This window comes from Neoarius graeffei, chromosome 6, assembly GCF_027579695.1.
Source record: "Neoarius graeffei isolate fNeoGra1 chromosome 6, fNeoGra1.pri, whole genome shotgun sequence".
NCBI lineage: Eukaryota > Metazoa > Chordata > Actinopteri > Siluriformes > Ariidae > Neoarius > Neoarius graeffei.
The window spans coordinates 38,682,465-38,700,116 of NC_083574.1; the positions used below are offsets into that span (position 1 = coordinate 38,682,465).

Below are 17,652 nucleotides of genomic sequence, written 5' to 3' on the forward strand. Positions count from 1 at the left end.
TCTCCAAAAAGAACATTGCTGCTTGTCTGCAGTTTGCTAAAGATCACGTGGACAAGCCAGAAGGCTATTGGAAAAATGTTTTGTGGACGGATGAGACCAAAATAGAACTTTTTGGTTTAAATGAGAAGCGTTATGTTTGGAGAAAGGAAAACACTGCATTCCAGAATAAGAACCTTATCCCATCTGTGAAACATGGTGGTGGTAGTATCATGGTTTGGGCCTGTTTTGCTGCATCTGGGCCAGGACGGCTTGCCATCATTGATGGAACAATGAATTCTGAATTATACCAGCGAATTCTAAAGGAAAACGTCAGGACATCTGTCCATGAACTGAATCTCAAGAGAAGGTGGGTCATGCAGCAAGACAACAACCCTAAGCACACAAGTCGTTCTACCAAAGAATGGTTAAAGAAGAATAAAGTTAATGTTTTGGAACGGCCAAGTCAAAGTCCTGACCTTAATCCAATTGAAATGTTGTGGAAGGACCTGAAGCAAGCAGTTCATGTGAGGAAACCTACCAACATCCCAGAGTTGAAGCTGTTCTGTACGGAGGAATGGGCTAAAATTCCTCCAAGCCGGTGTGCAGGACTGATCAACAGTTACCGCAAACGTTTAGTTGCAGTTATTGCTGTACAAGGGGGTCACACCAGATACTGAAAGCAAAGGTTCACTTACTTTTGCCACTCACAGATATGTAATATTGGATAATTTTCCTCAATAAATAAATGACTAAGTATAATATTTTTGTCTCATTTGCTTAACTGGGTTCTCTTTATCTACTTTTAGGACTTGTGTGAAAATCTGATGATGTTTTAGGTCATATTTATGCAGAAATATAGAAAATTCTAAAGGGTTCACAAACTTTCAAGCACCACTGTAATTGCACTCTACACTCACCAGCCACTTTAATAGGAACTTGTTTCTGAGTCTAAGACTCCTGTTCTTGGCTGCAGGAGTGGAACCCAATTTGGTCTTCTGATATTGCATGCTGAGATGCTTTTCTGCTCACCACGGTTGTAAAGAGTTGCTATGAGTTACTATATCCTTCCTGGCAGCTCGAACCAACCTAGCCATTTTCCTCTGACCTCTCTTATCAACAAGACGTTTCCACCCACAGAACTGTCACTCATTCAGTGTTTTTTTGTTTTTCGCTCTATTCTGTGCAAACTCTAGAGACTGTTGTGTGTGAAAACCCCAGGAGATCAGCAGTTTCTGAAATACTCAAACCAGTCCATCTGACTCAAACCAACACCCATGCCACAATGAAAGTCACACTTTGAGATCACAATTCTTCCCATTCTGATATTTGAAGTGAACATTAACGGAAGCTCTTGGCTTGTATCTGCATGACTTTGTGCATTGTGCTGCTATCAAAGGATTGGCTGATTAGAGACCTGCAGAAAACACCAGGTGGGTGGGTGCTCCTAATAAAGTGGTTGGTGAGTATATATCACAATGCGAAAAAATCTGACTCAAGAAAGTTGTCTCACTCACTCACTCACTCACTCACTCACTCACTCACTCATCATGTCTTCATATTTACTTCTGAACAAGCAAATTATGCTGTAAAATGTTAAAAATATGTGGAATTGCCCTTTAAGTTAACAAATTAATGTTGATGTCAAGACAAATGGTCTGAACAAACAAAAATGCACTGGCTGATAAGGTCTTGTTTGAACATACCTGTAGTCTGTACCATTGACTGGTACCCATGTGTAAGTCCTCACTCCTCGATCAATGTATCTCTGACAGAATGATGGGGAAAAAGAAGCGGAAAACAGAAATGAAAAGTACAGATTATATATATATATATATATATATATATATATATATATATATATATATATAATCACACACTCTGATTGGCTACTCTACTACCAGGATATTTGCTCATCAAGGAGTGCATCAAGTCAGACATATCACTTTATCAAATATTTAAAAGAAACACAAATAGCTAAAAGAATATAGTTTTTTACCTTGCCCGGGACGGAGTCCATCAGGGGCAAGGTATTGTTTTTGGTTGGGTTTCTTTGTTCGTTTGTCTGGTTCTTTATTTCTTTGTTTTTGTTTTTTTTTAACGATATTACGGGAAAACGGCTGGATCAATCTTCATGAAACTTTCAGGATAGATGGGCATTGGTCTCAAATAGAATTGACAACATTTTGAGGGTCATCCATTCAAGGTCAAGGTCATGATAACCAAAAAGGTAAAAAAAAAAAAAAAAGCTCTGAGCTCAGACTGCAGGAGCACTGCCTCGGAAAGACTCCTCCTCCCATGAACATGCTGATTGGATCACTACCTGCCTCATTTGCATACACTGTGCTGTCATTGGATGGTTTCTTGGTTCGTTTACATGTGCAAAGGAAGGGGTTTTGGCTACGCCCACTTTTAAACCCCACTGATAAAAACTTCCCCGCTCTGTTGATTTATTATTATAAATATAAATTATAAATAAATGGACTAAAGAAATCACTTTCAGACATGTTTATGCTTATTACAGAGGGAACGTGTATTCCACTGAGCTCTAGCGCCGGGCCATTTCCAGGAAATAAGAGTTTCAGTCATGGTGACAGCGTGTGTACGGTATGTCAGCCTCGATTCGGAGGTTTCAGTTTCAAAAACTGTAAGAGGTAAGAGTAGAATAATATAAAGTACAGACACTTGGTTTATTTTACTTCTGTGATTTTTTAAAATTGTTCATTTTTGGATTACGCTTTATTTTTGTGGCTACTGCCTCATAGAGTAAATATATATGCTATATTTACTGTATGGACATGATATCAGAAAACTATTTTATTTATAAGCAGTAGCCACATGTACACAGTGTACCTTTTTTTTCCACACATGTACACATAGCATCCCCCCCCCCCCCCCTCCAATATCGCCTGTTCCACAATCCAGCCCAGTTGGTGGTGGTAATGCACCTTTAAGTTGGTTTGCCAACCACCAAAAAAACCCTAAAGAAGAAGAAAATGGTGACCAACTGAAGACGAAATAAAAAGTCTACTCAAAAACAAAACCCCCCAAAATACAAAAACAAAACAAAACAAAAAAGCAACAAAGTATGGAATGAAAGTATTTGGTGGTAAGAACATATATATTTTTTTTATTTTGCAAGAATTATTACTAGCACATTTTTCACAAATTGCTATTGTCATTTCACCGGTTTGTTTATATTTTAAGCGGAAATGATTTTGTTGGATGTTTTGTAAAAAGTTTTTATTTCTCAAATTTGCAAAAAATAAAAATAAAAATGCTCTGTTTCTCAAAATCCAGCAAACGTGGATAGAATAAAACAGTTATTCCACTCAGTCTCATCATACATTCCTTATAGCCAACTCGGTGCTCCGCGCCTCATCGGCAATCAGCTCATATACAATTCAATTTCATGGAATAACTGTTAAATATAAATAAAATCTCACGATGAATCTTTACACACCTCATCCTGAGACTTGACCAGTGTTTCAATCTTCCGCTCACCAGGTACCCTGTCAATCATCATTGTTCTTATCTAAAACAGAGTAAACAAGTCATCAGTTGATTCATCACTTGATACAAAAAGTGATCCATCATTAATGGCAAAAGAGGAGTTCTATATTTCAATAGATTTTGGCCAGTCTCTGAAAGCATTCCACATGGGGAGTGCACTTCACCAGTCCAGTGTACCCTGTAAGGTTGCATTGTGACAGGGTTGAGTGTCTGTGACGATTCTCAATCATCCAGGTCATAGTAAACTGTGGGTGGTAGAAATGGGCAACTGGACTTGCTTGAAGATTCTTGAAAACGTTTCACCTCTCGTCCAAAAGGCTTCCTCAGTTCTGTCTGACTAATAGGGAGTATCAGATATTTGATACTCCCTATCTGATACTCCCTATTATACTCCCCTAATATCTGATACTCCCTATTAGTCAGACAGAACTGAGGAAGCCTTTTGGATGAGAGGTGAAACGTTTTCAAGAATCTTCAAGCAAGTCCAGTTGCCCATTTCTACCACCCACAGTTGACAGGGTTGAGTATTGTGTTACAGAAAATTTAGACAACCATGGTTTTCATTTTTTCAGTTACATATGGATGAATTTGTTGCGGAGCAATTTTGTGCATTTAGATGTGGTTTTCACAGAACCAGAGCTATCCTTTCAAGCCTGAACACCCTGTCATTTTTGAACACACTGCACTGTTTATCTAAATACAGAAGGTCACCCACATATCGCATATCACCCACGTCGGGGCCACTGAAGATCCGAAAGCAGCAGTAGCAGTGTGATTGCCGTAAAATTTTAATTTAAAATGCCACATCTGCCATACTGCAAAGCTACATATACAGGCTGAAATAATTTACATGCACTGAATTGTCTGCTACTTTATTCGTTTGACAACTCACCAATTAATCCTTAATCTGTCACACACTCTTGCTGGAAAGTTTTATGAATGATAGACTCATTAAGTGTGTGTGTGTGTGTGTGTGTGTGTGTGTCCTTACATCAACTTTAATATCATTTTCTAGCTCAGCATCCAGGAAGTCCAGAGTGACAGGCTCCTGAAATTTGGCATTCTAACAAAAATGACAATCATATTAATAACACATCTACGCAATGAGCTACTACAAAACAGAACTCAAATACTGCTGGTAGTCAAACTTCAGACTGTAACCTTTTCACAGACCTTTATACAAACATTTTTCCCCAGATTCAAGAATATGTGCAAGTCATTTTCTTGCTTAAAACTTTATAATCTGCTACCATTGCATTTAAAAAAAGGGAAATTTGCATTCAGTTTTTTTCTATAATATTGAAGTATGTCATGCTTTTATGCACCATAAAAAAAAAAAAAAACTAATAGAGGCCCAGGCACGACTTCTGGGTTTAATCCCCCACAGAGTTTAATGTTATCTTAGGCTTTTGCAGAATAATGAAATAAGCTCAAGGACTCATTATGAAAGAGCTGCATTCATGAAATATACATGATGCATATACAGTAATAAATGTGTCTTCAGAGGACCAAACAATAAATCTTATAGTCAGTATTGGATTAGAAATATTGAATTTTCAGACTTTAATGCTTGGTCTTTGGACTGAATAAAGTACATAATGTTTATTTAGTTACTTATGAACATTTTAATGAAGTGAGAACTAAAAAATAACTAAGATAAAACAGTTGGATTCTTACTTCATGCAGACAATAGATCAAGCATGCAAATGGACATAGATAAGAATGTTGAAGATAAAATGAAGAGTAAATACATGAGAATTAAGAAAGAGAAAGAAAGAAAGAAAACATTTCAGAAAATGTGCAAGCATATTTTATTGTGTACGTTTGTTTGTTTGTTGTTACCTCAACCACTTTTGTTGGAGAAGGTTAAGTTTTCACCTCCATTTATTTATTTGTTTGTTTGCTTGCTTGTTCCAAATGTAACTCAAAAAATAGTGAACGGATTTTGCTAAAAATTTGAGGAAATGTGGGCCATGTGCCAAGCAACAATTAATTTGATTTTGCTTAGCTTTAGATTGCCTTGATTTTTATTTATTTATTTATTTTTTGCAAATCCAGATATTTATGCAGATCCAGGATTTTTTTTTGTCTCTTTCCAGCGTAACTCAAAAAGTAGTGAACGGATTGTGATGAAATTTGGTGTACAGCTTTAGTATTTTCCAAGGTTCAAATGATTTGTTTTTGATGTTGATAATCTGTGGCTTGACGGAGGTATGCACTCCACCGACTGCCCTTCTAATTTGTTATTGTCAATTATTGTCAATACATCTCACAGCTAATGCAAAATACTAGACCACATACTATAGACCAAAATACCGCTCCTCCTCCTCCTCTTTCTGTATTCTGATAACATTTTTTAAAAATTCATTTTCACACAATTTCACTAAATCCACTTTCTCAATTTTCCAGTTATAATAATGAACATTGTCAGGATGATGCCAATGAATATTTCAATGTAAGAATAACAATTAGTACAACAAAAAATTCGCAGTAAAATGTTTAAATATTAACTTATGATTGAGAGCCTGTGAAAGGGTTTAATTTACATATACATTCCAGAAAAGAGACGTGCACTCTTTTATTTAGCATTGATATAACGTTATGAGGGCGGCACGGTGGTGTAGTGGTTAGCGCTGTTGCTTAACAGCAAGAAGGTCCGGGTTCGAGCCCTGTGGCCGATGAGGGCCTTTCTGTGTGGAGTTTGCATGTTCTCCCCATATCCAAGTGGGTTTCCTCCGGGTGCTCTGGTTTCCCACAGTCCAAAGACATGCAGGTTAGGTTAACTGGTAACTCTAAATTGACCGTAGGTGTGAATGGTTGTCTATGTGTCAGTCCTGTGATGACCTGGCGACTTGTCCAGGGTGTACCCCGCCTTACGCCCGTAGTCAGCTGGGATAGGCTCCAGCTTGCCTGCGACCCTGTAGAACAGGATAAAGTGTCTAGAGATAATGAGATGAGATAATGTTATGAATTGTGTGAGGGTTTTTTTTTTTAAATCTTTTGGATGCATGTCGCTGGGTATCAAGCTGCTCTGACCCTAATATAGTGGTGCTTGAAAGTTTGTGAACCCTTTAGGATTTTCTATATTTTTGCATAAATATGACCTAAAACATCATCAGATTTTCACACAAGTCCTAAAAGTAGATAAAGAGAACCCAGTTCAACAAATGAGACAAAAATATTGTACTTGGTCATTTATTTATTGAGGAAAATGATCCAATATTACATATCTGTGAGTGGCAAAAGTATGTGAACCTTTGCTTTCAGTATCTGGTGTGACCCCCTTGTGCAGCAATAACTGCAACTAAACATTTCTGGTAACTGTTGATCAGTCCTGCACACCGGCTTGGAGGAATTTTAACCCATTCCTCCGTACAGAACACCTTCATCTCTGGGATGTTGGTGGGTTTCCTCACATGAACTGCTCACTTCAGGTCCTTCCACAACATTTCGATTGGATTAAGGTCAGGACTTTGACTCGGCCATTCCAAAACATTAACTTTATTCTTCTTTAACCATTCTTTGGTAGAATGACTTGTGTGCTTAGGGTTGTTGTCTTGCTGCATGACCCACCTTCTCTTGAGATTCAGTTCATGGACAGATGTCCTGACATTTTCCTTTAGAATTCGCTGGTATAATTCAGAATTCATTGTTCCATCAATGATGGCAAGCCGTTCTGGCCCAGATGCAGCAAAACAGGCCCAAACCATGATACTACCACCACCATGTTTCACAGATGGGATAAGGTTCTTATGCTGGAATGCAGTGTTTTCATTTCTCCAAACATACCTCATTTCAGCCAAAAAGTTCTATTTTGGTCTCATCCGTCCACAAAACATTTTTCTAATAGCCTTCTGGCTTGTCCATGTGATCTTTTGCAAACTGCAGACGAGCAGCAATGTTCTTTTTGGATAGCAGTGGCTTTCTCCTTGCAACCCTGCCATGCACACCATTGTTGCTCAGTGTTCTCCTGATAGTGGACTCATGAACATTAACATTAGCCAATGTGAGAGAGGCCTTCAGTTACTTATTAGTTACCCTGGGGTCCTTTGTGACCTCGCCAACTATTACATGCCTTGCTCTTGGAATGAGCTTTGTTGGTCGACCACTCCTGGGGAGGGTAACAATGGTCTTGAATTTCCTCTATTTGCACACAATCTGTCTGACTGTGGATTGGTGGAGTCCAAACTCTTTAGAGATGGTTTTGTAACCTTTTCCAGCCTGATGAGCATCAACAACACTTTTTCTGAGGTCCTCAGAAATCTCCTTGGTTCGTGCCATGATACACTTCCACAAACGTGTTGTGAAGATCAGACTTTGATAGATCCCTGTTCTTAAAATAAAACAGGGTTCCCAGTCACACCTGATTGTCATCCCATTGATTGAAAACATCTGACTCTAATTTCACCTTCAAAGTATCTGCTAATCCTTGAGGTTCACATACTTTTCCACTCACAGATATGTAATATTGGATCATTTTCCTCAATAAATAAATGACCAAGTCTAATATTTTTGTCTCATTTGTTCAACTGGGTTCTCTTTGTCTACTTTTAGGACTTGTGTGAAAATCTGATGATGATTTAGGTCATATTTATGCAGAAATATAGAAAATTCTAAAGGGTTCACAAACTTTCAAGCACCACTGTATAATGGATCCACATACATATCCAGATTTGTATCCAAATCTAAGCAATTGTTCCTTGGCCCATGACTCACCTTTCCTCAAAATTTAATCAAAATCTGTTCACTAATTTTTGAGTTACGTTGGGAACAGGTAAACAAGCAAACAAAACAAACAGAGGGTAATAACTTGAAAAGGGGTAAAACTATAGATTACTCCCATTCAAAACCATAACTTCTTCACATCAAATCACTGGAATAAGTTATTATCGTTCACAAAATTTACCAAGATATGATCAAAGAATGAGAGAGAACAAAATTCTGCAGGATGAATAAAACAACCTGGAAAAGGAAAAAAAAAAAGTTGGGACATTGTGTAAAGCAAATAAAAACAGAATGCAGTGATTTGCAAATCTTTTTTGGCATTCATTCAGTTGAATACAATACAATTACAAGATATTTAAGGTTCAAACTGATTAACTTTTTTTTTTTGGGGGGGGGGGGGGATATACGCACATTCTGAATTTGATGCCTGTAACATGTTTCAGAAAGTTGGCATAGGGGCATGTTGACCACTGCATTACATCAACTTTTATTTTCACAACAGTCAACATTTGTGAACTGATGACACTAATTGTTGGAGCGTTCAAAGTGAAATTCTTTTCCATTCTTCCTTGATATATGATTTCATTTGCTCAACAGTCCGGGATCTCCGTTGTCATATTTTGTGCTTCATAATGTGCCACGCATTTGATGATGATGATGTTCGTCCTTTGGGGTTGAAGATGACCATGGCTTCAATTTGATGGTTGTCAGTTGTAGGTCCAGAGGTGACTGATGAGGTCAATCTGGGATTTGAAGGTATGCCCACATGTTGGGCACGCATAGGTAGGTGCTGTAGTGGGGGTGGCGATAGTTCAAGCCTTCCATGCAGCTCATTTCTTCTGGGCCTTGGCAATGCTTTTCATCTCTGCTGCACATGTGCCACTGGTGAGCTTTGCTCCTGAGCAAGCGACTCCCAGGAGTTGAGATCGATTTCTAGGGTTTTGAGGGATACGTTGAGATTGTCTGTTAAATTCTTGGAATGGAATGGAATGGAATGGAATGGAATGTTTTCAATGGGAGCCAAGCAGGCCAGTTTAGCACCTGGACTCTTTTACTCACTTTCTCACTTTGTGTCAGTCCATCTCAGACAAGCTCAAGCCCAGAGAATTCGGCAGCATTTCTGGATGTTGTTGATATATGGCTTTTGCTTTGCATGGTAGATGCAGCAACAAACTGTGTTTACTGGCAACGGTTTTCCAGAGTGTTCCTGAGCTCATGTCCTTTGTACAGTCATGCCAGTTTTTAATGCAGTGCCACCTGAGGGTTCGAGGGTAAATGGTGTTCAGTGTTGGTTTTTGGCCTTGCTCCTTACATGCAGAGATTTCTCTGGATTCCCTGAATCTTTTGATGATATTATGGATTGTCAAAGATGAAATCCCTAAATTCCTTGCAATTGTACTTTGAGAAATGATGTTCTTAAACTGTTGTACTATTTTCCCCATGCAGTTTTTCACAAAGTGGTGAACCTCACCCCATCCTTGCTTGTGAATGATTGAGCTTTTCCAATTACCAATTGACCTGTTTACATGTAGAATGTTCCAAAGAGGTGGGTTGTTTTGTTTTTCTCCAAACATTCCACGACTTTCCCAGTCTTTTGTTACCCCTGTCCCAACTTTTTTAGAACATTTTGCAGGAATCAAATTCAGAGTTTGAACATTAACGATCTTGTCTTTATATTGTATTTAGATGAATGTACAGTGCTCAGCATAAATGAGTACACCCCCTTTGAAAAGTAACATTTTAAACAATATCTCAATGAACACAAACAATTTCCAAAATGTTGACAAGACAAAGTTTAATATAACATCTGTTTAACTTATAACAGGAAAAAGTAAGGTTAATAATAACTTAGATTACACATTTTTCAGTTTTACTCAAATTAGGGTGGTGCAAAAATGAGTACACCCCACAACAAAAACTACTACATCTAGTACTTTGTATGGCCTCCATGATTTTTAATGACAGCACCAAGTCTTCTAGGCATGGAATTAACAAGTTGGCGATGTTTTGCAATATCAATCTTTTTCCATTCTTCAACAATGACTTCTTTTAGTGACTGGATGCTGGATGGAGAGTGATGCTCAACTTGTCTCTTCAGAATTCACCAAATAAAATGATTTCTTTACACCACAAAGGTGAAGGCTACAAGAAGATCAGCAAAGCTTTACTTATCAGTCAGAATATTGTCGCAAAAGTGGTACAAAAATTTAAGAAAGATGGAACTGCAACCATCTCACAGAGACGTCCAGACCGTCCACGGAAGTTAACACCTCGACAGGAGCGTCTTCTGATGAGAAGGGTTGAAAAAAATCGGCATGCAAGTTCACTGCAGTTATCTAAAGAAGCAGAAAGCCAAACTGGGGTGACTATTTCCTGTGACACAATACGGCGTACACTGCAGAGGAATGGCATGCATGGATGCAGTCCACGAAAGAAGCCTCTCCTAAAGCCCAGGCGCAAAAAAGCCCGCCTAGAGTTTGCCAGGGCCCATGCTGACAAAGATGAAGACTACTGGGAGTCTATACTCTGGAGTGATGAAACCAAGATAAATGTTTTTGAAACTGATGGCTTCAAAACTGTATGGTGTCGCAAAGGTGAGGAATACAAAGAAAAATACATGGTGGTGGCAGTGTCCTTATGTGGGGCTGCATGAGTGCTGCTGGTGTCGGGGAGCTGCATTTCATTGATGGCATCATGAATTCACAGATGTATTACTCTATACTGAAAGAGAAGATGCTACCATCACTCCGTGCCCTTGGTCGTCATGCGCTTTTCCAACATGACTAAACACACATCTAAGGCCACTGTTGGATTTCTGAAGAAGAACAGGGTGAAAGTGATTCAGTGGCCAAGTACTGTATGTCTCCTGATCTGAACCCAATCGAACACCTATGGGGAATTCTGAAGAGACAAGTTGAGCATCACTCTCCATCCAGCATCCAGTCACTAAAAGGGGTCATTGTTGAAGAATGGAAAATGATTGATGTTGCAAGATGTTGCCAACTTGTTCATTCCATGCCTAGAAGACTTGGTGCTGTCATTAAAAATCATGGAGGCCATACAAAGTACTAGATGTAGGTTTTTTTTTTTGTGGGGTGTACTAATTTTTGCACCACCCTAATTTGAGTAAAACTGAAAAATGTGTAATCTAAGTTTATATTATTAACCGTACTTTCACGTTATAAGTTAAACAGATATTATATTAAACTTTGTCTTGTCAACATTTTGGAAATTGGTTGTGTTCATTGAGATATTGTTTAAAATGTTACTTTTCAAAGGGGGTGTACTCATTTACACTGAGCACTGTAGGTCGAAACGGATTTGCAACTCATTGCATTCTGTTTTTATACACATTTTACACAGTGTCCCAACTTTTTTGGAATCAGGGCTATAAAAAGGAAGCACAAAAGAGAAAAATCTTGAGAAAAAAAAGGCATCTTAAAGGGGAATAGAGAATCAAAGAGAGTGAGTGAGCAACCAGGCAGTGCTGAATATGAAAGCAGAGTGAGTAATGAGAGACAGGCACAACAAGGGGACAATTTCAAAGTGTTGAGGTCACCCTGCACCCTGTACTATTACCAAAAGATGATTGACATGTCAGCTACGTGTGCTGATTCTACCGAGACCCCCTGCTACACACCCAATATACAGGGTGTAAGACGAACACCTATTTCATGGTTTGCTGTAGTAATAAATAAATCAATGAATAAAGGATTTATGAATTAATGCAACTGATGTATGACCTCATGTATGACCTCATGTATGTAATGCGTGCTTCAATTTCATTGTACATTAAGATGGTATCATGTATTCAAAGAGGCATAAAAATGAGATCATTAGTTTTCAGGTTTCAATAGAACAAGGCTAAGAGTGAGCTTATCCATAGAGCTTCACACTGAGTAGCTCCTCTACTCTGTCCAGAAAACTCCAGATGTTAAACATTCCTGAATCAAGCATGCATAATACAAATAATGCATCCGGATTTATCCATTGATAGACCTTTGTGCAAACATTCTTTCATTGTAGTTGAAATTCACTTGCAATATTATCCATGCTGAATGGCCCAGCTAATCATAAATGACTTACAAACAGGAAGGGATTTGTTTAAAGAAGAATTAGACCAGACTCCCTTAACTTCCTCCATGTCCTACCCAAATCCCTCTACTAAAAGGGAATGTCACCCCTTGACACATCACTATAATCAGAGGTGGACAGTAACAAAGTACATTTACTTGAATACTGTACTTAAGTACACTTTCTGAGTATATGTACTTTACTTGAGTATTTTTTTGGCAACTTATGACTTTAACTTCACTACATTTGAAAGACAAATATTGTAATTTTTACTCCACTACATTTCTATCAAGGTCCTCGTTACTCATTACTATGACGTGGCTTCGAAAGTGGATGTTTTTTCTTTTCTTCTTTTCTAAAACCTGATTGTTTTTTCTGCAGGTGACACTCAGACAGCCTATCAGTAATCACTAAGGTCAGGTCATGTCCGTAGACTGTATAAAATCAAGATCAATGATTTCTCCACAGCATTATTTGGCACGATCAGTTGATGGCAGAATGGAAGGAGGCGGTTCTTCTGGAGGATGCACACACCCATGGCTATAGCTAGAACCCATGTTTCAGTTTTCTGAAAGGAATAAAGAGTCATTTCATTTTAAGTGTTTGCTTTGTTTGCCTAAAACGGAGCATATCACAGCCTACAAAAACTTTCTGTCTGACCTGCGGAAGCATATTGAGGGATGTAAACATTTTATTCCAAGAGAAAGCTTGGAATGAAGTTGTCTGTGCTTTTAGAGCTAGCAATAACATTGCAATAGCTGTGCAGTCTGGTTAGTCAAATGACTTTCTATGGATTTGCCTGCCAAGTTGCCATCGCTTTGTCCACGGCTAACGGTAACACATAGCTAGTTAACTCGGACACTGTTAGTTAGCATGTAAAAATGGAGTTACACTAACATGAATAACGTTAACATATCTGAAGTGCTTTCAGAAATGTTTTAGCATAATCTTGCCAAATAAACAAAATGTATCAATCTTTCTTTTCTAACATTAGCTACCCAACATGATTTTGAGTTTGAAAAGATTTTGCTAGCATGTCAGGTGGTGCTTCACTGACTAGCTAGCTTAACATTAGACCACCATGATGGCACAGGCAGATTCATATGTGCATGAATACATACACTTGCACATGCACGCATGTGAGACCTGTGAGATGGGCAGTATTGTAGTAGTCAGTCACAACAAATTGCTGGAAATTTTTATTTTGATGTCAGATGATGGTCTTGCACTTTTTTGTCTTGCTTAAAGCAATGTTGCTGTTGGGCAGTTATTAAGCTCGAGGTGTGGACCTGGGTTTTAAGCAGGTTGGATTGTCAGTTTTATTTTCTGAGCAAGCTGCATTTACAGCTGTTCCACAGTCTTCCTGATTAACACATACATGTGTGCACACACTGCCAGAGCTGGGTCAGAACACTACCATGCTGCTTTGTGGGGTGGGGAGGAGTGTTACAATAAAATAAATAAATAAATAAATAAAATGACAATGGCTCTTTTTCAGTTCAGTTGTGTTTCATTTTGTAACATTCTACCAGGTGTTTATTCTACAGGTTCTACAAGCTAGTCAGTAAATCCAGTCGGTTGCTTCAGAGGCATTAGGTTTTGTAAGCGTTGTGGCAATAATGCAACAATGCGTTGACAGAAAATGTACTTTTAATACTTAAATATTTTTAAAAGCAAATACTTCAGTACTTTAACTTAAGTAAAAATTTGGCTGTACAACTTTCACTTATATCGGAGTAACATTTGACCAGTGGGATCTGTACTTTGACTTAATTCATGAAGTTGGGTACTTTGTCCACCTCTGACTATAATGTTATTGTGATGAAATCTTATTCGGATGGGTATAGCCCAGATGTAGATAAGATGTATCATAAATACAGAAATTATTCAGAGCTTTAGAGTCTCTTTGTTGTTTTAAATCCATATCTGTATTCATGCAAGAGATCATTGAAGAAACAAAACAGGCTTGAACCTGTAAGCCAGACTCATAAGAATTAACATGAGCACTGAATGGGCGAAACATGAAATGGATACGATTACTGTTCAGTATGAAGATACTGTAAAGATGAAAGTAAGGCTGCAGTAAGATCATTAGAAACCCAATGCGCAAAACACAATGGCACAAACAGCAGGAAATAACAGCATGTTTAATCATCTTCTTAATTAACATTGACTGGACTGCCCCATTTTTATAACGACAAAATGGAAAGTATTTGTTTAAAAAGAGAACAAGTGGGAAACATTATGTCAGGAGTAAAACACAACAGGGAGTGCATTTACAGCAAAATCAACAGCGATTTGTGGCGTGATGCTCCCCACTGCACAGGAAACTACTGCGACATCAAAATGGATTATTTTCCAATGACAACAATGACATTTTTATAAATTAAAGAATGATGCATTGTGACTTTATCAGTGTATAGGTACATTTACTGTTGTGGAACATCCACAAAAAATAGTTCCCATTGGTTTCATTATTAACATCTACTAACAGTTTCACCTCACCAGCATCTCTCTCTCTCTCTCTCTCTCTCTCTCTCTTTCTCTTTCATAGCTAATCAGATAATTAGAAAAAAAAATCTTAGCTTAATACTAAGGCACAGCTTTACCTTACAATGATGAAGTCAATATCAGCACTTTAACAGTCTAAGATAAAAACTAGTGCAGCTCAAATAATTGGAATATCATGAAAAAGTTAAATATTTTCCATCAGTTATTTAAGAAAATGAAATATTCTCGAATCATTACATGTAAACTAAAATATTTCAAGCATTTTTCTATTTTAATTTTGATAATTATGGCCTACAGTACAAAAAAAACTCTCAAAATATTATAATATTTAATTTCAAGTTTCAATAAAACATTATAAATACCATGTATCTCTTGCTTTAGTTCACAATCATGGGGAAGATTGCTGACTTGACAGTTGACCAGAAGATGATAATCGACACCCTTCACAAGCAGGGTAAGCCACAGAAGGTCATTGCTGAAAAGGCTGGCTGAAAAAGGTGCACAAGCAACAGGGATGACTGCAGCCTTGAGAAGACTGTCAAGAAAAGTTCATTCAACAACTTTGGAGAGCTTCACAAGGAGTGGACTGAGGCTGGTGTCAGTGCATCAAGAGCCACCATGAACAGATGTCTTCAAGAAAGGGGCTACAGTTGTTGCATTCCTAATATTAAGTCACTCCTGACTTAAAGTCAGAAGCATCTTACCTGGGCTAAGGAGAGAAAGAAATAGACTGTTGCTCAGTGGTCCAAAGTCCTCTTTTCAGATGAAAGTAAATTTTGCATTTCATCTGGAAATCAGGGCAGCACAGTGGTGTAGTGGTTAGCGCTGTCGCCTCACAGCAAGAAGGTCTGGGTTTGAGCCCTGTGGCCGGTGAGGGCCTTTCTGTGTGGAGTTTGCATGTTCTCCCTGTGTCCGCGTGGGTTTCCTCCGGGTGCTCTGGTTTCCCCCACAGTCCAAAGACATGCAGGTTAGGTTAACTGGTGACTCTAAATTGACCGTAGGTGTGAATGTGAGTGTGAATGGGTGTCTATGTGTCAGCCCTGTGATGACCTGGCGACTTGTCCAGGGTGTACCCCGCCTTTCGCCCGTAGTCAGCTGGGATAGGCTCCAGCTTGCCTGCGACCCTGTAGAACAGGATAATGAGATGAGATCTGGAAATCAAGGTCCTAGAGCCTGGAGGAAGAGTGGAGAGGCACAGAATCCAAGGTGTTTGAAGTCCAGTGTGAAGTTCCCACAGTCTGTCTTGATTTGGGGTGCCATGTCATCTGCTGGTGTTGGTCCACTGTGTTTAATCAAGTCCAAATTCAATGCAGCTGTCAACCAGGAGATTTTAGAGCACTCCATGCTTCTATCTGCTGATAAGCTTTATGGAGATGCCGATTTCCTTTTCTAGCAGGACTTGGCACCTGCCCACAGTGTCAAAACTATGACCAAATGGTTAGCTGACCAAGATATTACTGTGCTTGATTGGCCAACCAACTTGCCTGACCTGTTCCCCCACAGGGAAGCTGTGGGGTATTGTCAAGAGGAAGATGAGAAACACCCAACCCAAAAATACAGACAAGCTGAAGGCCACTATTAAAGCAACGTGGGCTTCAGTAACACCTCAGCAGTGCCACAGGTTGATTGCCTCCATGCCATGCCACACTGATGTCGTAATTTGTGATAAAGGAGCCTCAAGCAAGTACTGAATGTATAAATGAACATAATTTTCAGAAGTTGGACATTTCTGTATTGTAAATCCTTTTTTAATTGACCTTAGGAAATATTCTAATAATTGGGAGACACTGGATTTCTGATTTTCATGAGCTATAAGCCATAATCATCAAATTTAAACCAAAAAAGGCTTGAAATATTTCACTCTACATTTAATGAATATAGAATAGGGTCATTCCATGCCAAATCAACAAGAGGTTATGCTCAACCATCTCAGATTTCAATGAAATTTGGAGGGCTCAGAGATACTATTAAAAGAAGTTAATCCCCCAAACTTGAGCTTCCTATCACCAATAGTTTCAGAGATAGAGGCATTTGAATTTTTCGATTTTTTTGTTTTTTGCTCAAAACATACATATTTCAAAGTGCAATACAATCTTTATTATGCAAGATAGAAACCTAAAATTTTGCACAGAGAGACTCAATGTCTTGTACTACAAGCTTCAACTTAGAATTTCAATGGTCATTGTATATTAGATGGTGATTTTAACAAGGAAATTAAAAAGACAAATTTGCATTTTTTGCATTTTTAACTCATTCTGGAAGCTTGCCTGTGGCAGTAATGCTTAAACTAAGAATGTTATTCAAATCTACACAAAAATATCTACCAATTTCAGTTTTACCAAGTCTCCACTATTCCTAGTTTGTCTGTAATAGGGTTTTGAAATTCGCCGATTTCTAAAACATGCCATTTTCAGTAGCAAGAAATCCAATGTGGGATAGCAGTTAGGAACTTGTAAATTTTTTTCAGTAATCCCCAAGACCCATATTTCATATTTCCAAATTTTTGTTCTGTGTCTCTCAAGTATTTTTAAACTACAGGGGTTTAAAAAATCCATTTTCACCAAATTCGAATTTTTGATATATTTTCATATAACTGATATTTGAGGGTTAATAAATGCTTCAGTAAGGCTCAAGTAGGTTAGGAGACATGTTTCTTCCTCAATTTTAAATAAAATTTCAATTAATGCTCAGTATTAATTATTTGTAAATTGATTTTAATCTAAGACTGTGTAACATTAGCAATCAATGACCAGCTATTGTGTACCAGTCTTATCAATATCAACACAGCACAATAGGTGACCTTTGATACCAGAACAGGTGGCTCATATCTTATAGTTTTAGAGTCTGTAAACT

The 17,652-nt window shown here is 38.2% G+C and overlaps 1 protein-coding gene across 1 annotated transcript in view; it reads right to left on the reverse strand.

Moving 5' to 3' along the window:
- The window catches only part of LOC132887875 (voltage-dependent calcium channel subunit alpha-2/delta-1), a 297,423-nt gene that overhangs the window by 64,072 nt on the left and 215,699 nt on the right, over positions 1 to 17,652 (reverse strand). The window contains exons 19-21 of the mRNA XM_060923626.1: positions 4,481 to 4,552; positions 3,440 to 3,511; positions 1,683 to 1,744 (exon numbers count right to left, since the gene is read on the reverse strand). Of these exons, the coding sequence (XP_060779609.1) occupies positions 1,683 to 1,744; positions 3,440 to 3,511; positions 4,481 to 4,552 (206 nt within the window). The remainder of the gene's footprint in view (positions 1 to 1,682; positions 1,745 to 3,439; positions 3,512 to 4,480; positions 4,553 to 17,652) is intronic.